The following is a 27,138-nucleotide window of genomic DNA, read 5'->3' as shown; positions in this document are numbered from 1 at the left end:
TTAAATATTTTAGTGCAGTTGTAAAATTGACAGCTGTACCTTAAGTAAAGCAGTTTCAATACAAAGTCCTATTTCAAGGGCTTAGAGAGAGACCCAGATGAGGAATGAAGACAGTGCTCACAGACCCCTTACTGGGATTTCTGATTTTTGGTGTGGATTAGAAATCTTCCTGCAGCGAGAATTTAGGGAGGGACCTGGTAGAATAAGCTGGACGTCAGGAGACTAAACTGGACGTCAGGAGACCTGGAATCAACCTCGCTTGGCCGTTGAATTAGCGATGTTCCTTTAGACATGTCATGTATGTTGCTGTGATCCTTGCTGTGTTGTAGCTGGAACATCCTGGGTTGTGTTTACTGCATCCTGCTTTTTTGTCTTCAGGGGGTCATCATCTCTCCCTGTTGTCTTGAGCTGAAATGACGTGGGAGGGTTTCTGCTAGTAGGCGGGGCATTCACTGTCCAGTAAAGGAGTGCAGAGGACTCACTGGGAGACCTTGCTTTCTCGTGTGCAGCTGTGGACAGGGTGAAGAGGCCGTCCCCCGAGTCCCAGAGCAGCAACCTCTGGGTCATCGTGGGCGTGGTTGTGCCGGCGCTGGTAGTGCTGGTGATTGTCATCATCCTCTACTGGAAGCTCTGCCGCACGGACAAGCTGGACTTTCAGCCTGACACCGTGGCCAATGTTCAGCAGCGTCAGAAGGTAAGGGGTGGCCCCTCCACCGCCACGTTCATATGAGCGTTTCGTGGGCTGGGATGGGACGAGTTCAGATTCCTGGTATTGAAGGATGGGGAGAGGAGCTAGTCAGGAAATCTTCCAGCCCTAGTGGTGATGTCCCTTTACTTCCACGTTTGTTTGCTGAAACCCAGGTCTTCTGTAGTGTTCCATAGCTGCCCAGAAAAAGCAGCTGTGTAAAGGCTTAGCAATGCTGCAGGCTCTGAGTTCCACTGTGATCTTATTTTTGAGATATTCAGTTACAAAATCATATCCATTCTGTGCATGAATTCTGATCTATTTTAACCCTGGATACATTCAGAGAGCAAGAACCAAGGAAGGTTTTCTTTGATCTACAGCCTCGCTGGGCAGCTCCTTTATTTTCTGTCTACGTTATTGCAAGCCTGCTTACCCACCTTGATCAAGAGCACTGAATCACTAAAAAGTGGTAATATGTGCCTTTTTCATTTTGACTTTATATGTATATATATATATAAATATATGTATGTATGTACATAATTTTTTGGACAATCTTCAAAAAAATTTGGAATACTAGTCAACCAAAAGAAATTCTGTGTGGTCTTTCTTGTTAACAACACACAAAATGCATCAGCTGCGGTTTCCAGATCGGGATACTTTAGGGAAGAACGAAACAACCTGAGCACAAAATTTTCTATTTTTTTTCCCATGTCCCCCCTACCCAACCCTACTCTGCAGTCTTTTAGAGTTAATTAACTTATACCTAATTTGATAGCAGTTTCTTTCTTTCTTTATTAGCAGCTCCTTTTCCATGTCTTTCCAAGGCATTCCTTAGAAATTTGTAATAGCAGTTTTTAGTTTTTATAATAGCAGTTCCCTTCTCATACTTATGTTTCAACAGTGTCTGCAATATTTGTCACATGTAAGTTTCAGAGCAAAGACACAGCATCTTGGTCAGTATCTGGCTCCTCTGGTGAAGCATGAACATGCCAAGTAAGAGAAGAGCTGGTTAGGTGCAAGCTCTGAGCTCAGCACACCTGTCAGCCTCACCCAGGGCATGAGAAGTGGTGGTTGCCAGCTCTGATAACATGTATCCACTATGGGTCACACATTTAGAGGACTCAATGGTCTCTAAGAGTTTGGTGAGAAAAAGCAAGCAAGAGGCAGAGGAATAGGAAATAAAGGATCACCCTATTAACCTTCTAATTTTACTCTGATTTTCTGGGTATAAAAAAATCCTGTACGTAATAAACCTAGACCTGATGGATGAAAAAAGTGAAAGTGAAAGTCACGTCCAACTCTTTGCAACCCCATGGACTATACAGTCTAGGCCAGAATACTGGAGTGGGTAGTCTTTTCTTCTTCCAGGGGATCTTCCCAATGCAGGGATCGAACCCAGGTCTCCTGCATTGCAGATGGATTCTTTACCAGCTGAGCCCCCAGGGAAGCCCAAATTAATTCAGCACTATTTAAAGTCATTTTTGGGGTTGTTTCTTTGGCCACACTGTGCAGCATATGGGATCTTAATTCCCAGACCAGGGATCGAACCCACATTCCCTGCATCCAAAGTGTGGAATCTTAATCACTAGACCACCAGGGAAGTTCTGATGGATGAAAAAAAGTATTTTAAATTTATTTTGCTTGTAAAAGTAGATGAAGCGCTTTCTTCTTCTTATGATTTAACTAAGAAATGCAAACTCTTGATTAAATTGCAAGCTTATGGTTATCCAGCATTTTGGAAGCAGTTTATACATTAAGGTCATATTTATTACCCATCTTCATTTATTATTGACATAGTCTGCTAAGGTTGTTTTGTTGTCAGACTGGTGAATAGCGCAGAAAAAACCTGGGGGGGTAAAGTCCTTGACGACTCGTCGTGTGACTTTCACCGTGACGACATCAGCAGGCGGTTTGGAGATGTTTCAGGTTCTGGTGAAAGAGCACTGTTACAGAGAGATGTAGCAGTGTAGACGGTTCTGTATCTGGGTCTGTACTGTGCTGTGCTTCCTCACATAAACACTCCTGTGGACACTCCTATCCATTGTCTCTCACTTCAGTAAACTGTCACGAGAACCACATCCCTGAAGTTCACAACGGACTGTTCGGAAACATGCTAACCACTGATGCTGCTATACCGCAAATGAACAGTTGCCAATAGAACTTTCCGCCTCTGGAGTTGTGTTTTTCTGCACATGCTGCATGGATTGGCGTATTCACTTTTACACCATCTTTTCAGGAAGGGTTTTTTGTACCAAGGATTCCCCAAGAGAACAGGTGTCCTTGACTTGGTTAGGAGCATAGCAGGGTCTTTGTTTGGCTGGCATAAGAGCCCATCGTTTGGATCTTGTCATGTTTTTTTAATAAGAAAATGATGATATCCATTTAGTTTAAAAACAAGCATCTCTGCTTCATAAGTGTTTCTTCTAAGATTATCTGACAATAGTAAAGTGCCTCTAGCCTATTCTTCAGGGCACTTTGCAAAGATGCTGTCTTCCCTGTGACTCAAAAGAGCAGAGGCCCTTTTTCCTTCTAGTGTGGCTCTGTTTTCTCTCTCTGCTCTGCTCACCCCGCCCCTTTATGCTGTTTCACTGCTGTTCTCTGAAATCTTTTAGCAAATCCCAGAGCTGCAAACATCTGGAAACAATAAATCTGCTGACCCCAAATCCACACCCCTTTCTTCTTGTAACCAGAAGGAAACCTCTTCCTATTGTCTGGGAGTAGATTAGTTTCGAAATATGATAAGAGAGAGAAGCCATCCTATTTTGAGGCAGAGTCTCTTAAAATTTTGAGTGATAAAAAAACAAAAACAAAAACCCTAACGCATGTCTTTCTTTTTATCTGTATTCTCTTTAATCTGTAGCCCAAAGGCATCACTTTTTACTGCTACCAGTAAAATTACAGCTTGGACCCGCCTCGCCCTGTTGAGGTTCTATTTAAAGACATGAACAGCATTGGCTTAGATGTTGCCTGCTCCGTGAAAACTTGTTCCTTCTGATGGGGACAGTCCACACCCCGTGGTTGGCCTGGGACCTGGTTCCCGGCTCGCGGGCACCATGGGCGGCTGGATGGGGCTGCCTCAGATGCCGCGTGTTCATTCACCAAATGCCGAGCCTTTGCTCTCAGCCAAGCAGGGTCGGGCTGCATGACAAGCACAGATAACATGTGGTCCCTGCCTTCAAGGGGCTTCCCTCGTAGCTCAGTCGGTAAGGAATCTACCTGCAATGCAGGAGACCTGGGTTCGATGCCTGGGTTAGGAAGATCCCCTGGAGAAGGAAATGGCAATCCACTCCAGTATCCTTGCCTGGAAAATCCCATGGACAGAGGAGCCTGGTGGGCTACAGTCCACAGGGTCGCAAGAGTCGGACACGACTTAGCGACTAAACCACCTAAACCAATCTGCCTTCAAGGGCTTTCGTGAGGGAGGAAGTGGCTCAAAGCTGACACACAGCAGCGTGTCTGTCCAGGGCTCTGTGGCAGCTCAGATATAGGGTTGAAGCTTGGAGGTTGAGGAGGGGAAGCCAGAGGAAGTGGGCCCAGGCAGTGGGGGAGGGCAGGTGTGGACGGCAGGAAGGATGGGGCGAAGGTGAATGGAACGAAGGGCACAGCCAACACCGAGGTGACAACTGTAGGCAGGAGCCAGGCTCGGAGGGTTTATGGGACGTGTCAAGGGGTGGAGGTGATGCTGTCGGCTTGAGGGAGCACTGAGGGGTTCTCAGCGGGGAGAGTAGCTTGGGAGAGCGGGGAGAGTAGCTTTGTTTTTAAATTTAGTTGCATTGGGTCTTTTGGTGTTTGCGTGGGCTCTTTGCTGTGGCGCGTGGGCTCTTTGCTGTGGCGCCCAGGCTGTCTCTGGTTCCGGGGGGAGCTCCTCCTGCTGTGGCGCCCAGGCTGTCTCTGGTTCTGGCGGGAGCTCCTCCTGCTGTGGTGCCCAGGCTCTGGAGCTCATGGGCTCAGTAGTTACAGTGCTGCGTGGGCTGTCCCCCCCCGAGCATAGGGGATCTTAATTCCCCGACCAAGGATCGAACCTGTGTCCCCTGCATTGGAAGGCAGATTCCTAACCATGGGGCCACCAGGGAATCCCCTGGACAGACTGATGTTTGAAACAGTCCCTAAAGAGGGCAGTGTGATCAACGGGTTGAAGTGAAGCTTCTTGAAGTGAGAGTTTCTTCCATCTGAGCAGAGTTCATCTCATCCTTTCTCTGCAAGGATCGTGCTAACACCTAAAGTGTTGGTGGGTCCAGAGTGCCCTCGGTCAGCTGACCAGGACTCCCTGGGGCCTGGGGGTGGGAGGATCTTGGAGAACTGCTTGTCCACCTCCTAGACCTCGGGGTGAGCTGTGGCCCCACACTGGGCTGCAGTGGAGACCTGGGGTGGCAGTAGGCTTGCCTTGTCTTCACTTCTTCAGTGGAAACAGCGCGGTGGCCATGGTGGCTTTTCACTAACCACGTCTGTCAAACAGCAAGCGCTTAAACGATGGCGCTCTTTTGGAGGTGGTGCGTTTTTGTTCAGCCACTTTGGGGATCAGCTCTGCGGTTTCCATTGTCATCTCAACTGCTCCTTCCTAAGGGGCTCAGGCTAACCCGAGTCCCGGGGACTTCACTCTGCGTTGTTCCATCTGGGTCACATTATATTTATGGCTCACACATTTTAAAATTAATCTGGCGTCTCTCCTGTTACTTGGCTGACCTGCCGTACCAGCCCACCCCAACTTGTCAGCGATGTATTCCAGTGAGACACAGACAGTGGGGTTGTCTCCTCTGTGATACATTAAAGAAGGAACAAAAGAGCTGTCTTTCCTTAGAAAAACTGGGTCCTAATAGGAATATTGAAAGCGCTCATGAATCTTGGCTCTTTTATAAAATGCTGATTGATGCTTATTTCTGTATGTGAAGGCTGGAAGCACAGTACACCAGACCTAACTCTATAGATTTTTTTAAGACATGGAAAAACTAGAAAAAGTGTTCTGGGAAACAGGGATGAAACAAAGGGAGTTAATAGTTCCATAAGTGAGGGGAACAGTGTTTTCTCTAATTTTTTCCTTCTGTGTGGAGATGGCCTTTGTTTTGTGTATAAGCACAGACTGGTTGCCAAATCTCTATTGTCATAGGAGGAGACGACTCACCCAGCCTGAGAGAAGTCAGGGATCTAATGAACGTATTTAAAGATGCTAGTTGGAATGAACCAAAGCCAACAGGACTTCAAAGCTGTAACGGATGTGTATTTCGTTTAGGATGTCTGCAATATCATATATGATGATACCCTTTTCTTGGTTCCCCACAAAATCCAGCAAGTTTGGTGACCCTTTTAAAATTTGTTCAGTCATCAGATATTTATTGGGGTCTACCACGGGTCACGTTGCTGCATTAAAACATTCTGTATCTAAATTTATATCTATAGCTTTATCTGGTCTCTGAGAACTCTCAACTGACTATTCATATCAACTCCATGATCTTTCATCGACCAACAGCAAAAACATCGCTGTTAGTCTCATTTGTATGGTGCCTTTGCATGTATGAAGCATTTTGACGTTGTCGGGGAGGAAGGAATTTTCTAGGTTCTCCTGGCTGGTCTACAAATTAAATTGACCTGAGACAGATTGACAGGAGGAAATCACAGAAAGGTTCAATAGTGCAGGTTCATAGGAGAGACCCACCTATGGAACTGAGCAACGCACCGCAACGGCCAGAGTGCTCACCTTAAATACACCAGCGGCTGAAGACGAGAGAGGGTGTCAGAGGCAGTGGGTTGGGACTGTAGAGGGGAGGAAGGCAGTTCGCAGGGAGATGGAAAAGCAAAGGTTTGGTAATTAAGTCTTGCTGAGTCTTGCAGAGACAGGGGCCCAGAGAGGAAAGGTGATAGCTCTCTTTCTGGAATAAGTCCTCTGTCTGTATTTTGAAGGCAGTTAGATGAGTGGGGGAGGGGTGAATATCAGAGTTTTTCCTGAGTCTTTTGGGCCTTGCTTGTTTTCATCTTTGCATTGATCGCTGAGGAAGGCTTTCTTATCTCTTCTTGCTATTCTTTGGAACTCTGCATTCAGATGCTTATATCTTTCCTTTTCTCTTTTGCTTTTCGCTTCTCTTCTTTTCACAGCTATTTGTAAGGCCTCCTCAGACAGCCGTTTGGCTTTTTTGCATTTCTTTTCCATGGGGATGGTCTTGATCCCTGTCTCCTGTACAGTGTCACGAACCTCTGTCCATAGTTCATCAGGTACTCTATCTATCAGATCTAGGCCCTTAAATCTATTTCTCACTTCCACTGTATAATCATAAGGGATTTGATTTAGGTCATACCTGAATGGTCTAGCGATTTTCCCTACTTTCTTCAATTTACGTCTGAATTTGGCAATAAGGGGTTCATGATCTGAGCCACAGTCAGCTCCTGGTCTTGTTTTTGTTGACTGTAGAGAGCTTCTCCATGTTTGGCTGCAAAGAATATAATCAATCTGATTTCGGTGTTGACCATCTGGTGATGTCCATGTGTAGAGTCTTCTCTTCTGTGTTGGAAGAGGGTATTTGCTATGACCAGTGCATTTTCTTGGCAAAACTCTATTAGTCTTTGCCCTGCTTCATTCCACATTCCAAGGCCAAATTTGCCTGTTACTCCAGGTGTTTCTTGACTTCCTACTTTTTCATTCCAGTCCCCTATAATGAAAAGAACATGCAAAGAAATAGAGGAAAACAACAGAATGGGAAAGACTAGATATCTCTTCAAGAAAATTAGAGATACCAAGGGAATATTTCATGCAAAGATGGGCTCAATAAAGGACAGAAATGGTCTGGACCTAACAGAAGCAGAGATATTAAGGAGAGATAGCAAGAATACACAGAAGAACTGTACAAAAAAGATCATCACAACCCAGATAATCACGATGGTGTGATCACTCACCTAGAGCCAGAAATCCTGGAATGTGAAGTCAAGTGGGCCTTAGAAAGCATCACCATGAACAAAGCTAGTGGAGGTGATGGAATTCCAGTTGAGCTATTTCAAATTCTGAAAGATGATGCTGTGAAAGTGCTGCACTCAATATGCCAGCAAATTTGGAAAACTCAGCAGTGGCCACAGGACTGGAAAAGGTCAGTTTTCATTCCAATCCCAAAGAAAGGCAGTGCCAAAGTATGCTCAAACTACCGCACAATTGCACTTATCTCACATGCTAGTAAAGTAATGCTCAAAATTCTCCAAGCCAGTCTTTGGCAATACATGAACCGTGAACTTCCTGACGTTCAAGCTGGTTTTAGAAAAGGCCGAGGAACCAGAGATCATATTGCCAACATCTGTTGGATCATGGAAAAAGCAAGAGAGTTCCAGAAACACATCTATTTCTGCTTTATTGACTATGCCAAAGCCTTTGACTGTGTGAATCACAATCAACTGTGGAAAATTCTGAAAGAGATGGAAATACCAGACCACCTGACCTGCCTCTTGAGAAACCTATATATGCAGATCATGAAGCAACAGTTAGTTTTAGAACTGGACATGGAACAACAGACTGGTTCCAAATAGGAAAAGGAGTATGTCAAGGCTGTATTTTGTCACCCTGCTTATTTAACTTATATGCAGAGTACATCATGAGAAACGTGGGGCTGGAAGAAACACAAGCTGGAATCAAGATTGCCGGGAGAAATATCAGTAACCTCAGATATGCAGATGATACCACCCTTATGGCAGAAAGTGAAGAGGAACTAAAAAGCCTCTTGATGAAAGTGAAAGAGGAGAGTGAAAAAGTTGGCTTAAAGCTCAACATTCAGAAAACAAAGATATTGACATCCGGTCCCATCACTTCATGGGAAATAGATGGGGAAACAGTGGAAACAGTGTCAGACTTTATTTTTTGGGGCTCCAAAATCACTGCAGATGGTGATTGCAGCCATGAAATTAAAAGATGCTTACTCCTTGGAAGAAATGTTATGACCAACCTAGATAGTATATTCAGAAGCAGAGACATTACTTTGCCAACAAAGGTCCATCTAGTCAAGGCTATGGTTTTTCCAGTGGTCATGTATGGATGTGAGAGTGGGACTGTGAAGAAAGCTGAGAGCTGAAGAATTGATACTTTTGAACTGTGGTGTTGGAGAAGATTCTTGAGAGTCCCTTGGACTGCAAGGAGATGCAACCAGTCCATTCTGAAGGAGATCAACCCTGGGATTTCTTTGGAGGGAATGATGCTGAAGCTGAAACTCCAGTACTTTGTCAGCTCATGCGAAGAGCTGACTCACTGGAAAAGACTCTGATGCTGGGAGGGATTGGGGGCAGGAGGAGAAGGGGACGACGGAGGATGAGATGGCTGGATGGCATCATGGACTCGATAGACATGAGTCTGGGTGTACTCCAGGTGTTGGTGATGGACAGAGAGGCCTGGTGTTCTGCAGTTCATGGGGTCGCAGAGTTGGACATGACTGAGCGACTGAACTGAACTGTTTTCATCTTCAAATAATGCACCTGCCGAAAAGACATTTTTGTTCAGTTGCTCAGTAGGGTCCGACGCTTTGTGCCACCCTCCCCGCCACCCCCGTACCCATGGACTGCAGCACGCCCGGCTTCCCTGTCCTTCACTGTATCCTGGAGCTTGCTCAGACTCATGTCCATTGAGTCCATGATGCCATCCGTCTTGTCCTTTATTACCCACTTCTCCTCCTGCCCTCATTCGTTCCCAGCATCAGGGTCTTCGCATCAGGTGGCCAAAGTATTGAAGCTTCCGCATCAGTCCTTCCAATGAATATTCAGGATTGATTTCCTTCAGGATTGACTGGTTGGATCTCCTTGCTGTCCAAGGGACTCTCAAGAGACATTTGGGGGTAGCAAATTTTGTCCCCCTATGATGTACATATATGTTTCATTTTTTCTTGCCAAGGTTTTCATCTTTTTTTTTTTTTCAGTTTTTTAAAAAACTTGTTTTTAATTAGAGGATAATTGCTTTACAGTATTGTGTTGCTTTACAACAGTGTGAATCAGCTGTAAGTTTCCTCTTGAGCCTCCCACCCACCTCTCTAGGTCAGCACAGAGCACCGAGCTGAGCTTCCTGTACTATATAGCTGCTTCCCACTTATGTATGTTTCTTATATAAACCTAAGAGTATATCAGGGCAGGTGTTTAGTTCCTAGACCTGGCTACACAGACTGTACCAAGGAGGCGATGCTGTGTATATTTTTTCGCTTATTCACTTTAGAGACCTTTGCTTAGAGGAGGCAATCTGTGGTTCTTCCTTCAATTTTGATAAAAGCAAATCATCCTAACTTTCAAAAGAGGAGATTTTGGGTTATGATTAGATGACTATTGTTGATATCTGTTACTCTCTCATTTAGAGGAAACTTATGGAGCTAAAATGAGGTGTAGCTGGGGTAAAAGCAGCCCCATGGATGAGAGATGTGCCTTTCCTGTAAAGCAGGAGAAGGATTCTTGAGAAAGGAGGAACCAGAAGTTTATCTACAGAGGTTGTCTGTTTCGAGTTTGATTGCTTTAAAAGGAACACACACCCCCAGGAAGGTGTGTGTGTATGGATGTTCAGTTGTGCCTGACTGTTTGCGACCCCATGGACTGTAGCCCATCAAGCTCCTCTGTCCACGCAATTTTCCAGGTAGGAATATTGGAGCGGGTTGCCATTTCCTCCTCCAGGGGATCTTCCCGACCCAGGGAGTGAACCTGTCTCCTGTGTCTCCTGCATTGGCAGGCAGATTCTATACCACTCGCTCCACCTGGGAAGCCCACAGTCCCAGAGATTTACGGAGCCCCAGTGTCGATGACTGGGAGGTAGGGGGAGACATGCAGGTGCAGGTTTGGGCTCATTGTTTGGGAAACAACATTTTTGAGCCAAGAAATGTGCACCACGCACAATCTGCTTGTGTGTGGTGAAGCTGACTGCTGGTAACAAGATGTTATTAATTTAGAAAATATAGGCATGCCAGTCTTTGCCTTTTGTTTCCAAGCAGCGTTTTTGTAAGCATGATTTATATCAAGTGCTGTCCCCCTCTGCTGGCGTAAGTCGGTATTGCAGACTGCTTTCCTTCTACCCATCCAGCCTAGCTTTTTAGTGCTGAAAGACCTTAGAGATCACAGATAGAAGCCACTGATGTTGTCACTCACCTGTGCGTCAAGTTAGTGCAAATCAGCAAAACCTTTCACTTCCACATGCAGTATATTGTCTAGAACAGCTCCTTAGATGGGTTGGACTTTGTCTTCTGACTGATGGCACTCTCTGTGGGTGTAGAATTCAGCCTGATGGAATTGCATGGGGGATTCCTGCCAAAGAGACCCTTGGGACCACTACTAATATGTGGCTTATTTTCCTCCACTTTGCAAGCCGAGTAAAGGAAACAGTTAATACCCACCCCTGGGTATTACAGTCTGGCCTTCTCTCATTTGCCTCCGTTCTGACCCTTCTAGTGCAGCTAATGTGATCTTTTACCAGATCTCAAGTCTTCTCTGGCCCCTGACGCAATTGAGCACATTCTCTGAGTAGCCACCTCTTTTATTGCTGTGTTTGGTCTGTCCTCCAAGTCCTGGCACAAGTCCCTGTTCTCTGAGAAGAGTCTTGCCCCATGCCACTACCCGGGCTTGGGTCACTGCTGTGACAGTGGTCAGGCATTGTCTTGTGATGTCTTGTATCGTGGTCTGACTTTTTAATCTCTGTATTTTAACCTGTAGCAAGTATCTGTCTTTTCTGCAAACTCAAGGTATACTTCTTGCACGGGTCAGTGTTCTAAAGATGCATGTTGAATTTGATGGGTAAGATTGCAAGCACACTTTTGGGTCAGAAGCTGGCACTCGCCATCAGCTTGACTGTCTCATGTGTACGTGTGTGTGTGTGTGTTTCAGTTGCAGATCCCTAGTGTGAAGGGCTTCGATTTCGCTAAGCAGCACCTGGGTCAGCACAATAAGGATGACATACTGATCATTCACGAGCCAGCACCACTGCCGGGACCCGTGAAGGACCACACCACGCCCTCTGAGAACGGAGATGTGCCGAGCCCCAAGGCAAAGATCCCTTCCAAGAACATCCGTCACAGAGGAAGGTTCTTACTGGGCTTTCTGTATTGTTCTCTATCGTGACCTGTGGTTCTGTTTTCCGTTTGTTAGTTTCCAGTAGCAGAAGGGCTGACGGTGAATGTTGCCCAAGTCTGCAGCCTGGAAGACTGATGAGATTGGCCCCCAAAATCAGCACCCCCAAGGGCCCTTGATCCACTCTAATGGACTCCCAGAGGAGGCCCATGTGCTTTCTTTCCCCAAAGTGGGTAAGGTTATGAATCACCGACCCATATGGTTTGATGGTTCCCCTGGAACTTCATTAGGGATTGACCAGCTCGAGGGTATATATTCTGGGGTGACCACGCTAGGCCCTATGGAGGTGATGTTAGGAATAATGTACGAAAATGTATAAAAAGTGCCTGGCTTATGATACACACTTGGCCAGCACTGGCTCTGCCCTTGACTGTTACGCCAGCGGCTGGGGCTGTGGCTTCCTCGCTCAGTCTGCAGGTGACCTTCGTCACACCCTACCTTCTTTGCTTGGCTTTTCTCATCGGCCACTCTTGTCACCCTTCTTAGCATGTGTGCATGGATTCTTCATCGCCCTGCTCCCCACTCCCCTGCCCAGCTCCCCTTTCCCAGTTAATTCCCATTCCTCCTACCAACATTAAGCACACGGGGTACTGCTGTTAACAGTACACAGGGTGGACCGTGCTGTTAACAGACTACCTACTGTGACCCTATGACCCTGTGAGACGGGCTGCCCTTCTCTAAAGAAGACAATGTTCAGGGTCAGATTTTATTAACTTGGCTTTAGTTCAAAGCGTGATGAGGCTTTGGTATTGAAGCCTCAAATTATCAGCCTTCTTTTGAGCTTTGGAACACCAAATTCTGGTTTTCTGTTGAGAGGGGGAAAAGTGTGTGATCATACCAACATTCAAAATGACATTGTAATTTCTGATTTATCAGAAAACATACCCCAGGCCTTCTGGCCTAGTTTTAAGAATTTAATGAATGTTAGAACATGATCTTTACAAAAGAAGATGAATAATGTAGAGAGAGATCATTTGCTTAATTATTTTGCAGAGTGAGAATAAATCAAATCATTAAAGATTATTGAATATGCTAGTACAATTTAATAAAGTCTTTTTTTCTCCTCTGGAAGCCTCAGCCTAGACACTTAGTCACAACATCTCAATGGTCTGCATGGTTGATATCAGAGTTTAGCATCCCTCAAGGGCACTAGAATGTCTGGGCATTTCAGAAAGTTCAAAGAGAAGGGCTGTTAACTGATTAAGGCTTTTCAGTGAATCCTGGAGCAACTTGGGTTCTGTGACACAGTTGCTTTTTATATATAGAATCAATTAACAGTGATAATCATTGCCTTTGTGTTTGAAGTGTAGGCTTCCTCCAAAGATTTGGAGTTATATGGGGTGACTACAGAATGACCCTGGCTTCCTAGAAATTCTGCAGGCCCAGCTAACCCCTAACCAAACTTGAATCCCAGATCCTCTGATTCAACCCACAGCAGTCCCAGATTGCCAGGTTTCCCCTGGGAGCTGGGGGGACTGTCCTCCAGCAAGTACTTGGTTTTCTAGCATTTGTTGAAATGAGTCTGCTGAGCCATTTAGTGAGGCATCTCATGCTGTCCTCAAAAGGTGACCATGCTGTCACTGAGGTCCTTGAAGTTGCTGCGCCTCGAAACAGGGTTTTGGACTCTTTGACTTCTCTCAGTTTTGCCCAGAAGCCTGACTTCCACATCCAGATAAATGTGACCTTTCTGCCTGCTTTCTTTCTTTTTCCTAACATCTGCATTTGTTTTGTATCTGCAGAGTTTCTCCCTCGGATGCTGACTCCACAGTAAGTGAAGAGTCCAGTGAGAGGGAAGTGGGGGACAAGACTCCAGGAGCTGTGACCGATGGCAAGTCCCACAGAGCCCCACAGAGTGGTCTGTGACCCTTCTTGTTCTCCACTTTAAAAGTAGTAATTATGAGGGACTTCCCTGACAGTCCAGTGGTTTGGACTCTGCCGTTTCATCGCAGAGGGTGTGAGTTTGATCCTTGGTCAGGGAACTAAGATCCCACAAGCCCTGCAGTGTGGTGGGGAAAAAAAAAAGTCATTATGAGGTTCCAGTAGGCTAGGCTCTTATACTACTTCAAATGCAGAATGTAAAAAAGCCCTGTGCATTAGAATATTCGTCATTCATACAGTGGATTTTTCAGATTAATTGTCACCATCTAACACTATATCGGTGCCTGCTTTGAGCTGGTGGGCCAGGCTAGAAGTTAAGAGATTCACTGATGTGTGTTTTGAGATAACTGGTCATGTTTGAATCTAGTTTGGGGTCCTAACAATTTTCCTCTTCAAAGGATAAGGAGGAATCCAATTAAAACTGCATCCAGGATTCAGTGACCTTCTTAGGATCCCGTTTAAGTATTTCACAGCTGTCACTGTCAGAAGGTTGATTATTTATTCTAGGTCCAAGGGCATTGTATTTGGTCCATGTCCTAGGTCTGTCTTCCAGTAGGTAGTTGAGTGTGGTCAGATGGTTGTGTGTGTTGTCAGATGCTGTCGCTTCTTAGGCCAGGTTTGAAATGTACTTCACTCCCCTTCTAAACAGTATTGTCTTAAAACTCATATGTCTTGCAGTAGAACTTAGCTCATCGGTCTTACTAGACTTGGAACCTTTTTTGGCCTGATGACAGGGTAACTTTGGTGTTAGTTTAATAGATTCTGTTAAATAAATGCTCTTGTACTTGCTGGAGCTTTATTTATATTTCAGGGTTGTGTTTTAGTAGTGCAAAGAAAATGGAAGTGTCTCTGGATATCATTTGATAATTTTTTTATTTGGTTGTATCACGCCTCTTTTGGGATCTTAGCTCCCAACTAGGGATTGAACCCAAGCCCTTGGTAGTGAAACTGCAGAGTCCTAACCACTGGACGTCCAGGGAATTACCAGGATATAATTTTCAATAGTAATTTGTATACTTAACATTTTCCATTACAAATATCTCTGTATAAAATTGTAGTACAGACTGAGCCATATTCTATAAATGAATAGATTATGGGCAGAAGCTGGAGGGCCTGTTTCATCCACTGTCATGTTTGTGACCTTGTGTGTCCCTTAGTTGTGGGAACTCCCCTGGGACTAAACTAGCTGATTTTTGAGATGCCTTCCAGTTGTTTCTTTTTTGGTGTTAAAAACAAAAGCAAAAAAGAAAAACCTTAGAATAAGGGAAGAATTTTTTTCTTTAGATCTAATGATCTAATTTCATAGAATCTTAGAAATTAGCACCATGGTAACAGGGGTACTGTTTCAGATAGACAGGATTAAAATCTAATTTTTATCCTGGGAAAGAAATATATGGGGAAAAAAAAAATCAGCTCTGGAGCTTCTTAATTTCTGTTAATTGTATGTCTAAGAAAACCTTCCTCTTTAGCTCCTGCTTTTAACTCCTTCTGTGCTTAGTCGCTCAGTTGTGTCTGACTCTGTGATCCTTTGGACTGCAGCCCACCAGGCTTCTCTGTCCATGAGATTTTCTAGGCAAGAATACTGGAGTGGGTTGTGACTTCCTCCTCCAGGGGATCTTCCCAACCCAGGGATCAAACCATCGTCTTCTGTGTCTCCTGCATTGCAGGCAGTTTCTTTACCCACTGAGCCTTCGGGAAAGCCCTTTAACAATCCTTGCTAATAGTATTAGAACCAGTATATTATACATGGCTAACAAAAATAAAATATCACTCTCACCATATATTCAAAATCCAGGTAATAATAAGCATGTCAGTGTTGGGGCTCAGAGTTGACTATGGAAGGAGACAAGTGGCCTAGATGTTCTTGGGGGTCCTAGAAGGCTCACATGCTGCTATTTTGGTTTAAAGATGTACTTACTTATTGATAATGGAATTAATATTCCTTTATAAATGTTCTGTTGCTTTGGTATTGCCATAATTCAGGTTGCCCTTTGCTGTGTCATTCTGTTCTGTGGACATCATCTTACACTATAATTTCTATCCTGACTTTTTTTGTTGTTTGTTTTATAATTTTTTAAGAGAAAAGATTTTAATACCTGCTTGCCTTAAGTAAGCAGTATTCATGCAGCATTGATCTATGTAGCCCTTGTACTTTCCACTGTCATTATTATCCAGGTAGTTTTTTAAAAAATTGTGCGGTGGATAGCAAACAATAAAAATATGTATTATTATATGTAAAATAATATATGTGTACTAATCCAGTTTGTTTATATATATAGGTGTATGGAGGTACATATATGTCTGTTTAAGGTATAAATATGGCAAACAACATATCGCACTTTTCAGCCTTTTGGAAGGGCTGAGTTCCAGGCAGTCTAGAAGTTGAGGGTTTTCTGTGCATCTCCGGCTTCTCCTATTGCAGCTGGTGAATTACAGAGCGAGGATCCGATTGAGGGGTGGGAAGGGGCAGGGCAGGAGTCAGTACTGGGCCTGCAGCCCCAGGGACCCAGGCAGGCAGATGGCACGAGCAGGCGGGCCTTCCTTCCTGTCACCTTTGCACCCTGGGTTTTTTTTTTTACCATCCTGGAGGAGGCCGCCTCTGCCTTCAGTATCAGTGACTTAATGGGACACCCTTTGTGACATTTGCCGTTGGTTTAAAAGTTTGGCTTAGTAAGGCTGCCCTTATCTGATAGAGCTAATTATCTCCTACCAGGCTTCATGCCTGTAATTTGAGTAGCTCCCTGGTGAATGGTGCTGTCTGGCTGTGTTTGCATTATACAAAGGGTCAGGCTCCCTCCAGGCAGGGAAAGAAAGCCCAGGAACAGCCTGAATGCAGACAAGTGTGCCTCCTCGCTAAGAGACACCTTCATTCACAGAGTTAAGTATGTAATTTCTAATTACTTGGGATGAGTGTTACTGAACATAAATGAATATAATTCAAATTGAGAGGAAATAGAAAGATTTGTGTCCCGCTGCTGTGCATTCCTTCTATAAAATATCAACTACTACTCCTTACTGCTTTGCTCAACACTTTTTTACACTGAGGGGGAAACCTTTATATTTTTCACTTATGATTGAGGTTTCAAAACTCAGGCGTTTGTTTAGAAACAGTTTCTATATGCCCTCACTCCTTCTCTTGGCCTGTGTGTGTCTGCTCAGTCATGTCCGAATCTTTTGCAACCCCTTGGACTGTAGCCCGCCAGGCTTCTCTGCCCATGGAATTTTCCAGGCAAGAATACTGGAGCGGGTAGCCATTTCCTTCTCCAGGGGATCTTCCAGACCCAGGGATGGAACCCATGTCTCTTGCATCTCCTGCATTGGCAGATGGATTCTTAACCACTAGTGCCACCCTGGAAGCCCCTCTTTTGGTGTTTGGCCATTTATTTTTAGGCAATGTTAGAGTATCCCAGAGGTGACTGTGGCTTAGAGGAAACGCATCAGGGATCTTAGTGCATGTAACTGGAGAGTTCTTTTCATCTATTCGGCCCTTCTTAACCTCTCTCTTTGCCTTTTAAAAATAAAAGTTTATTGAGATTATTTCTATTGTAAAAGTAATACTGACTAGAGAAAATCCTCATTATAGAAAATACAAAAAAGTGTAGAAAATGACCCATTACACCAAGATCCAGTCTCTATTAACATTGTAACGTGTTTTTCTTTTTTCTATACATTTAAATGTCTTTCTTCTTTGCCGTTCTGATTACTTAAAAAAAATTCATTGTGGTGAAATATATATAGCCATACAATTTACCCTTTTAACCATTTTTCAAGTGTTATCTGCATCTCTTTGTGAAGAGGGAACTAATTCCTTGCAGCAGCAGCTTTTTCTTCTCCTGACTCTTCAACTTCATTTTTTGCTGCATTCGAACCGAAAAGCCAGCAGCATTCACCATTAACCAGTACTTGCTAGCAGGTCCACAGTCCCCTTGGTCTTTTGTTTTCTTGACGGTAAGTTGCCTTGGCAACTAAATTTATATCACTCTCACTCCAGATGAGCATGGACGTTCGAGCTGTTAGAAATGTCCTTCACGTTCTGTAAATCACTCCTGGCTGGCCAACCTCAGGCTCCTCTTACCCTTTACCCTGTCTTACCGAAGACTTTGAAACACCTTTAGACTAAACAGGACCATCTGGGGCACAAAGTGTCATAATGATTTTCTTATCTTCCCTACAGATATCTGTAATTATTACTGAGGTTGAAGGAGACACTATTTAACCCAGACAGTTTAGGCTCAAAGAGTGACATTTCAAATATTCTGCCATGGAGTTGTGGATGTGTTTTTGGTCTGGTACCCATCTAAGGCTCCTTTAGGAAATAATCCATAATTGTGATGGTTTGCTCTTTTCTTAGGGTGGTGGTGTTTATTGATTCTGCTCTTCCCTCTCTTCCAGGGGCAGCACCCAGCTCAGGGAACGAGCAGCATTCGTCAGCCTCCATCTTCGAGCACGTGGACAGGATCTCCCGCTCCTCGGAGGCCAGTCGGCGGGTCCCCAGTAAGATCCAGCTGATTGCCATGCAGCCCATCCCAGCTCCTCCGGCTCCGCACCCCATCCTGGCTGACCGTGTGGCAGAAACCAACAAAATTAACAAAGAGGTATTTGGTTTTATGGAAAAGTATAGTATTAAAAAAAAAAAAAAAAAAACCCCTTAGATTCTGATTTGGTTACTGCTTAAAAATGAGTGAAAGTTAGTGTCAAAGGTTGCTAACGATATGAGCTGCTCATGTGCGTGCATGCTAAGTTGCTTCAGCCGTGTCCAGCTCTTTGGGACCCTATGGACTGTAGCCCACCAGCTCCTCTGTCCATGGGATTCTCCAGGCAAGAATAATGGAGTGGACTGCCGTGCCCTCCTCCAGGGGATCTGCCTGACTCAGGATCGAGTCTCTTATGTCTCCTTCATCAAGTGAATTCTTTACCACTAGTGCCACCTGGGAAGTCCCATGAGCTGCTCACAACTATTCTTAACTTTAAATCTGCTACTCAGTATTTTTAGGTCAGATACTGATCATGGACACTAGGGGGCGCATTTGGAAATTGCAGGTTAAAGACCAGGGCCGGCTAGCCTTAGAAAGTACTCTGCCTTAGCCTGTGGCTGGGGTTTGGGAATTAGATTTTGGAAAGATCCCCACCATTCCCAGAATGGAGTGGCTCACTGTACCTAAACTAGTTTTGTACAAACAACATGATTTATGCTGAACACCTCTTCCTGGAGTCTGAAATTTTGGTACATGCTAGGCAGAGGGTACCTATGTGAGCAGTCTCCAGTAAAGACCCTGTGAGCATTGAGTATTTAATAAACTTCCCTCATAGACGTTTCACGTGCGTTGTCACAGGTCATTGCTGGAGGAATTCAGCACATCCCACATAACTTTACTGGGAAAGGACTCCTGGAAGTTTGTGCCTGGGTCCTCCAGACCTCACCCTGTGTGCCATTCCCCTGTGCTGCTTTTGCTTTCTAGCCTTTTGCTGTAATAAATTGGACTGAATGCTGAGTCCTGAGGGTTCTCCCAGTGAATCACTGAACGCTGAATAGTCTTGGGACCACAGATTCTGTGAACTCTGATAGAGCTGCTCTGGCCCCAAGATCTAAATCATGATTGGTAAAATACCCTGTTCTAGTGACTCCTGGAAGAGTGAGTTAGATCTGCTTTCCTCCTAAGATTCTGGAATCAGAAGGCCAGCTCACGTCACTGTTAAGTTGAGCTTGGGAAGTTTGACCTGGGCTGGACCATGAGTGCAGGGAATAGTATTGAGGGCTACATGCACGACAGCATCGTGCCTGTCAGTTTCCTGCCTCTAAGAAATACCTGCTGCTCTTGTGAGTTCTGCTAGGTGAAGTAATAATTAGTACAACTGAATCCTTAAAGTGGATTATCTTATAGAAGTCTTATCAAGAGTTCTTACACTTTTGCTTCTCCATTGGCTCCTTGCCAGGGACGTGACCACAAGAACGTGCGTCATGGGTTCAAGGTGGCATGTGCTGTCCCTTCTCACCAGTGCTTAGGAGCCCTGGGGTTGCTCACATGACCCCCATCCTAGCCTAGACCTGTTTCCGTCAGTCCAGTGCTGCAGGTGCCTCACACCAGCCGTGAGTAAGCACTCTCGAGTGGCTTCTCGGTGTGATCGAAAGAAGAGAAGAGAAGGAGTTCACCAGTCTGTGGCCTCACCACTGGAAAGCGTTCATCTCCACTTTGTTCTTTTACTATCTTTTAAAAATGTATTTGATGGATACATATGGTATAGGAAACATATATACTGATCATGAAGCATAAAATGAAAAACCAACTTAGGAATAAGAGCGTTATCCGTTCTGGTGGACCTACCTGTATGGTAGGTACGGACATCTCAATGGAAATGTTTTCTTCGTAGGAGATTCTGGCACAGATTCCTAGCAGATCTTAGTCCTCCTGTGAGACCTCATGCATTTTAAAAAACAGATCCTGAAAGAGTTAGAGGGGCTTCCTGAGTTCTGCTGGGAAGTTTGTCGAGACTCTCATCTAGCTGACCCTCCTTCTCAAACAGTCTCAAGGAGGACATGGCTTCTGGTCTGCTGTGGTATGGCGGACCATGTCCGATCTTGGACAGCATCCTGTTGTCTCTTTCCAGTTGGAGTCTCATCTTGGTTTCCCTTTTTTCCCTCTGTCTCCCTCCATCTCACTTGCGGTTAAGTTCTCTGAAGCAGCTAAGGGCTTAGAAAATGAGGTGATGTGCGTTGATGAAGGCAGGCATTCCCCATCTGTTCTCCACCACCGACGGACAGACTGGCTGCTCCCAGAGTCATGGCGTCCTTCCCCTAGACCTGCATCTGCATTCCTGTTTCTGGCCCTCGCCCTCTGCCCACTACCCTTCCTCCCCGACTCTTCCAGACCTAGTTCACGCCCCATGGAGCCAGGAGGATGTGTTTCCATACCTGTTGATTTTCTTCATTGAGGAGGGGGTCTCCTGTCAGGGGGCTTGTTTCGTAACACTGAAACATCATTATTAAATGGCTATTTTGTTGTATAGTGCAAATATCATCTTTGAACTGTCTTAATTTAAAAACTTATTAAGTAATGATACTATTGGGTATGGAAAATATTTACTCTTTGCTTAGGAAGAATTACATCTACGAATCACTGCCCCTCAGCATCTTCAAAGTTGCCACTGGACGATTTCCTGGATTTGAGTACTTTTGGCCTACCCAGGTCGCGCAGTGGTACAGAATCCACCTGTCAGTGCAGGAGATGCAAGAGGCATGGGTTCGATCCCTGGGTCGGAAAAATTCCGTGGAGGAGGAACTAGCAACCCACTCCAGTATTCTTGGCTGAAAAAAATCCCATGGACAGCGGAGCCTGGCGAGCTGCAGTCCATGGGGTTGAAGAGAGTCAAGTATGACTGAGCGCACAGGCACGCATGTTTCGGGGCCAGTACTGAGGCTTCTCCCCTCACATGCACCGCGTGGAGGCTGCGGAGGCAGCTCGGGGACGGTGGCAGGCTCTCTGCACCCGGTGTGGGTGTGTCTGCCCCTGTCACCCCTTTGGTGCCTCTTGGGAGCCTAGGACAGCTTTGGGGGGCTCGGAGAGAGGGCAGGGGAGAGACACAGGATGCCTCCGGACTACTTTGTGCGCGGGTTCCTGGAACCGTGCAAACGGTCGGGCCGTCTTGCTCCCCAGATCCAGACGGCGCTGCGGCACAAGTCTGAGATCGAGCACCATCGCAACAAGATCCGGCTGCGTGCCAAGCGCCGCGGGCACTACGAGTTCCCCGTGCTGGACGAGCTGTCATCGGGCGACACGCGGGAGCGGCACCGCGTGTACCGCAGGGCGCAGATGCAGATCGACAAGATCCTGGACCCCACGGCCAGCGTGCCCTCTGTGTTCATCGAGCCCAGGAAGAGGTGGGCGTGCTGCCGGGGGAAGCCTTTGGAAGACTCCGGGCTCCCGGGAGGGGGCGACCCCGCCTGGCGATCACCTGTGGGGAAGGCCGCTTCCACCCCAGTTACCCCGGGAGTCGCCATTCCCGGTTTTCTTGTCTCCTGGAATTGCTCTCTGAAATGGGAGCCCCTTCCTTCTCGGACGCTGAGCCCTGGCTCCCCCTCCTCCCTGTCCTCGTCCTGCCCTCACCGCAGTGTCGTCACCGCCTCCTGTGTTTGGTGGATGCTCATTTCTTTTCCCGCTGCTGCCCTCAGCCTCTGTCTTCTTTGTCTCTCAGATCCCTTCCCCTTAAGGGAGAGGCGTTTTCTGAAGGTCAGCTCTCATTTGTGTCTCGCTTGGCTCACCCCTGTGCTGGCTCGCTCCTGTACCTGGTGGGGCCCCGAGTCTCTATCCAGCTGCTCCCCACCGAGGGGTCTGCCGCCTTACCAGGCGATAGCCTCATTGCCCTCCAGACATTGATCTACGTTCCCGTTTCTGGCTCTGGGCAAGATCCCAGCTGCACCTCACACTCCCTCCACCTCTCTCCTGATTTATTATTTTTGTTGGATAAATTGGGCATATCCAAAGCTCCTCCTCCCTCTTCAAGACCTAGGTCAGGTCCCAGTAGCCAGCGATGATGTTATTCTGTATTGTTCTGTGTGTTTAGTATTGTCTGCCCAGGTGGACTGTGCCTTTCTCAGAGCAGAGACTGTGTCTTACACGTTGTTTATATCTGGTGGGGTGTTTCATACAGTGGCCAGGAGGTCCTAGGTACCCAAAAAATCCTTAGCCTTTAGTTCATGAGCCAGGGCAGGAAAGTGATTTCCTATGAAGATAATGTCTTTTTCTCCTGGCAGCTCCAGGATAAAACGTTCCCCTAAGCCACGCCGGAAACACCAGGTCAACGGCTGCCCTGGAGATGCTGAGAAGGACAGACTTATCACTACAGACAGCGACGGCACTTACAAAAGGCCGCCTGGTGTCCACAACTCTGCCTATATTGGTTGCCCGGTGCGTAACGCTGACCCTTGGTGTCTGGTGGCTATTGGGAGATGAGTGAGCAGTGCCAGCTGCGGCCACGTGTGGTGTTGATGCTCCGGGGCCAGCTGGGTTGTGGGGCGCATGTGGGTGTGGGCAGGGATGGGCCGCTCATTTGTGGAGAAACTGGAGTCCTGGAGACCAGGGGGCTGCTGGGGCACCCTCTGGAAACATGCTCTCTGCAAGCCCTGTCCTCTCGGGCTTCAGGATGGGCACTTTTGGGGATTCACTGGAAAACAGAAATGTCCAGAAGGTTTTTTTTTTTCCCTTCCCCTGGTTGAGGGAACTGTTTGGATTTCTTGGTGCTAAGAGGGATATTTAGAGTTTTGTGCCCCCTTCTGCTCTTGGAGTGCTAAGATGTTCCCTCTGTATGTGTGTATTTGTGTGTGTGTGTACATATATATATATGTATGTATGTATGGCTTCCCAGGGGTTCAGCTGTAAAGAATCCGCCTGCAGTGCAGGAGATACAGGTTCAGTCCCTGAGCTGGGAATATACCCTGGAGAAAGGAAGTGGCATCCCACTCCAGTACTCCTGCTGGAAAATCGCAGTCCATGGGGTCGCAAATGAGTTGGACACGACTAAGTGACTAAACAACAATGTGTGTGTGTATATATATATTTCTAATTTTAATGGAAGAAAGAGCTTCATGGAAATTAAGAAATAGGGGCTTAATTTTATTGGAAGGAAAAGGACGTGTTAAAGCAGATGTTGACAACATTAAGACACATACAGACCCCCACTAAGTAGGGAGGAAAGGGCTAGCCTCCCCAACGGATCATGAGAAATACAGATATAAAAATATTCCAAGATGGAGGGCAGCCTCAGATACCCAGGTATCTTCTTGTTAATCCAGTTTTGTCTACTGTGTCCAGCGGCACTGAGGCACACAGTGGATGTCTGTGACCCTGTGCCAAGGTGCAGCCCTGACAGAGCTATCTTTGTTAAAGAAACGAGCGAAAAACACACCCTCGGAGAAAGAGTTTGTGATGTACGTGATCACTTCAGATAAAGCTTATGTAACCAGTGTTTCATTTGAGTTTTGTATTTTATCCCTCAAATTGCACAAAGATCTAATGCTGAGAGACACTAAGCATAATTACACATATGTACCAAAGGCCACGCTGACGTTGGGACTAAATATAATTGCATCGTTGTCGTCTGAGAGGTGATCCCAGGCTTCTTTCCCCAGGCTTTTCCTTGGAATCTTACTGTGATTCTGGTGTCCTAAGACTGACTGTCCCTTCCTAACTGGCCTGTGAGGGTTGATGTCATTCCCGAAGGAATCACAAATTAGCAGTCTACAAATTAGGCTCCTTCGCTCCTCAGCAGGATGAATGAATGAGTCCGTCCTTAAGGCTGTGAATAAATTCCTCTGGCTGGGGAACCAGCATTGGCAGTTCTCACAGTAGATGGCGATCTTGAGCTACCGCTGGGTTTTTGGACTGGTGTCTGGGCGTCTGTGGTGACTGGCTTAATCCCGGAAGGGATGTATCCTTGGCTCCCCAGGATGGTCCCTTGGAGCTTTTGATTTTGTCTAATCTGGGATCTCAGAGACCGTGTTGTATGAAACTAAAGAATAGATTAGTTTACTGGGAGAAATATCAATTACCTCAGATATGCAGATGACACCACCCTTATGGCAGAAAGCGAAGAAGAACTAAAGAGCCTCTTGATGCAAGTGAAAGAAGAGAGTGAAAAAGTTGGGTTAAAGCTCAACATTCAGAAAACTAAGATCGTGGCATCTGGTCCCATCACTTCATGGCAAATAGATGGGGAAACAGTGGAAACAGTGTCAGACTTTATTTTTGGGACTCCAAGATCACTGCAGAGGGTTAATGCAGCCATGAAATTAAGACTCTTGCTTCTTGAAAGAAAAGTTATGATCAACCTAGACAGCTTATTAAAAAGCAGAAACATTACTTTGCTGACAAAAGTCCATCTAGTCAAAGCTATGGCTTTTCCAGTAGTTATGTATGGATGTGAGAGTTGGACTATAAAGAAAGCTGAGGACCAAAGAATTGATGCTTTTGAACTGTGGTGTTGGAGACTCTTGAGAGTCCCTTGGACTACAAGAAGATCCAACCAGTCCATCCTAAAGGAAATCAGTCCTGAATATTCATTGGAAGGACTGATGCTGAAGCTGAAACTCCAGCACTTTGGCCACCTGATGTGAAGAACTGACTCATTGGAAAAGACCCTGATGCTAGGAAAGATTGAAGGCAGGAGGAAAAGGGGATGACAGAGGATGAGATGGTTGGATGGCATCACCGACTCAGTGGACATGAGTTTGAGTAAACTCCAGGAGTTGGTGGTGGACAGGGAGGCCTGGCGTGCTGCTGTTCATGGGGTCGCAAAGAGTTGGACATGACTGAGTAACTGAACTGAACCTGTCCTCCCCTTCTTGTCTTGATCCTAAATCAGGCTTCTTTCATGGTGGCCCAGGCCATCCTTCTCTTCGCTTTTTTTCTTAGCAGAAAGTGCAGAGTTTCCTCCCTCAGCTGGAGGGAAGAAGCTCTTCCCTGGTGAGTACCACCTCAATCAGCTGCTTCATCCCAAGTGGCTCCAATTTGCAGAGGTACCCTAAGAAGACATTCTTCCTTTATATGGACTTTTTACTTTCTCTCCTTAAAATTCTGAAATGTGTACTTTCTTTTTTATTTTAATACTTATATTGTATGATTTTGTTTTTATTTTATATTGGAGTGTAGTTGATTTTGGGATTCCCAGGTGGCGTAGTGGTAAAGAATCCACCTGCCAGGGTAGGAAATGCAGATTCAATCGCTGGGTCAGGAAGATGCCCTGTAAAAGGAAATGGTTACCCACTCCAGTATTCCTGCCTGGAGAAGCCCATGGACAGAGGAGCTTGGAGGGCTACAGACCATGGGGTCATAAAAGAGCGGGACCAAGCTGAGCACACACACACATAGTTGATTTACAGCGTTGTGTTTCAGGTGTATAGTAAAGTGATTCAGTTATACATATATCTTTTCTTTTTCAGATTCTTTTCCAGTATAGGTTATTACAGAATATTGAGTAGAGTTCTCTGTACTTGTTGATTATGTAATTTATACGTGTGTGTGCTCAGTTGCCTCTGACTCTTTGAGACCCCATGTACTATAGCCCACCAGGCTCCTCTGACCACAGAATTTTCCAGGCAAGAGTACTGGAGTGGGTTGCCATTTCCTACTCTATGGAATTTTCCATGCTGAGGGTTCAAACCCTATCTCTTGTGTCTCCTGTGTTGGCAGGTAGATTCTTTACCACTGAGTCACCTGGGAAGCCCATGTTATATATAGTAGGGTGTATATGTTAATCCCAACCTCCTAATTTATCCCTCCCCCAGCCTACCTTTCTCCTTTGATAAAGCCATAAATTTGTTTTCTAAGTCTGTGAGTCTGATGAAATGTATACTTTCAAAGATAATGCCTTTTTGAGCACTCACCTTTTTATAGGTAGTATTTCATCTTGAAGGTTATACTATGCATACCTGCTTTTGAACTGTCTTGAATTTTGTGTTTTCCCCTCAAAATATCTTTTTGAGAGCTTTCTTCTCCTGAAGTAAAAGAAATATTCCTGGATTTCTCATAAACAGGGTTACCATTATAAATCAGGATTCAGCAAACTATGACCCTCAGGCCAAATCCAGCCTACCGCTGGCTTTTGTAAAGAAAGTTTTATTGGAACAGAGCCACACCCATCATTTTTGTGTTATCTATGACTGCTTTTGCTAAGGTGGCAGAGCTGAGTAGTTATATAGCTCACAAAGCCTAGGATATTTACTCTCTGGCCCATTATGGAAGTTTGTCAACCCCAATATAATTTATTTTCCAAGTCACACCCTTGTGATGGTGACAGTAGATGGGATTAATTATCCTAGGATAACGAGCATGAACCGAGATTGTCCTGAACCAACCAAAGGACATGATCACTCTCATAATATGAAGGGTTGCAGAGAGGCACCAGAATACATCATAAAAATAACATACCCCGCCTCTTTTTTTTTTTACTGAAGGTAAAAAAGTTCTCATATTTCTGGGGAGTGATAGGTGAACATGTATTTGTGCCAAGGAAACGAACAAAATGTCAAAGTCATCAAACTTGGATTCAAGAGAATGGAATTCAAATTCCAACTCCTGGGTATCCTAGGTAGATCTCAACTTCTTTTGATCATAGTACCATCTGTTGAGTTCCATCTACACGTGAAACACTGTGCTGGATGTTGGGACACAGGAATAAATAGAATGAATAAAACTTCCTCTTGGCCTGCAGATTGCTGAGAGTCTAGTCTGTGAATTTGGGGGGTGGGGGCAGCAGGAAGGCCAGAGAGCAGGAAGCTCTCACATCATAGCTCTATGGCTCTTTGCCTTCATGGCAGGATTCGTGGGACCAATGAGACTCCAAGGGAACCTAACTTCACACCTTTGCAACAGGTCTCTCTTGCTATAGAAGTTATACCTTCTTTAAAGTTACACCCACTGATGCTGAGATTGGCAGTGGCTGTAGCTTTTGGGGACTCTCCTCAAATGTCTATAGGGTTTGTCCCCCATTTGAATCTCAGTTTGCGCTGTAGCCACGGTGCTCTCTTCCTT

The 27,138-nt window shown here is 45.5% G+C and overlaps 1 protein-coding gene across 2 annotated transcripts in view; it reads left to right on the top strand.

Moving 5' to 3' along the window:
- The window catches only part of KIAA1549 (KIAA1549 ortholog), a 125,860-nt gene that overhangs the window by 70,671 nt on the left and 28,051 nt on the right, over positions 1-27,138 (top strand). Inside the window, exons 10-15 of one of the 2 annotated variants that reach the window (XM_004008294.6) lie at positions 510-694; positions 11,495-11,691; positions 13,477-13,592; positions 18,008-18,210; positions 21,268-21,491; positions 22,365-22,518. In XM_004008294.6, coding sequence (XP_004008343.3) covers positions 510-694; positions 11,495-11,691; positions 13,477-13,592; positions 18,008-18,210; positions 21,268-21,491; positions 22,365-22,518 — 1,079 coding nt within the window. The remainder of the gene's footprint in view (positions 1-509; positions 695-11,494; positions 11,692-13,476; positions 13,593-18,007; positions 18,211-21,267; positions 21,492-22,364; positions 22,519-27,138) is intronic. The other variant, XM_042248890.1, reaches the window with a different exon arrangement.

Source organism: Ovis aries, chromosome 4 (assembly GCF_016772045.2).
Source record: "Ovis aries strain OAR_USU_Benz2616 breed Rambouillet chromosome 4, ARS-UI_Ramb_v3.0, whole genome shotgun sequence".
NCBI classification, from domain to species: domain Eukaryota; kingdom Metazoa; phylum Chordata; class Mammalia; order Artiodactyla; family Bovidae; genus Ovis; species Ovis aries.
The sequence above is the reverse complement of the archived record's forward strand: the minus strand, read 5'-3'. Positions and strand labels throughout refer to the sequence as shown.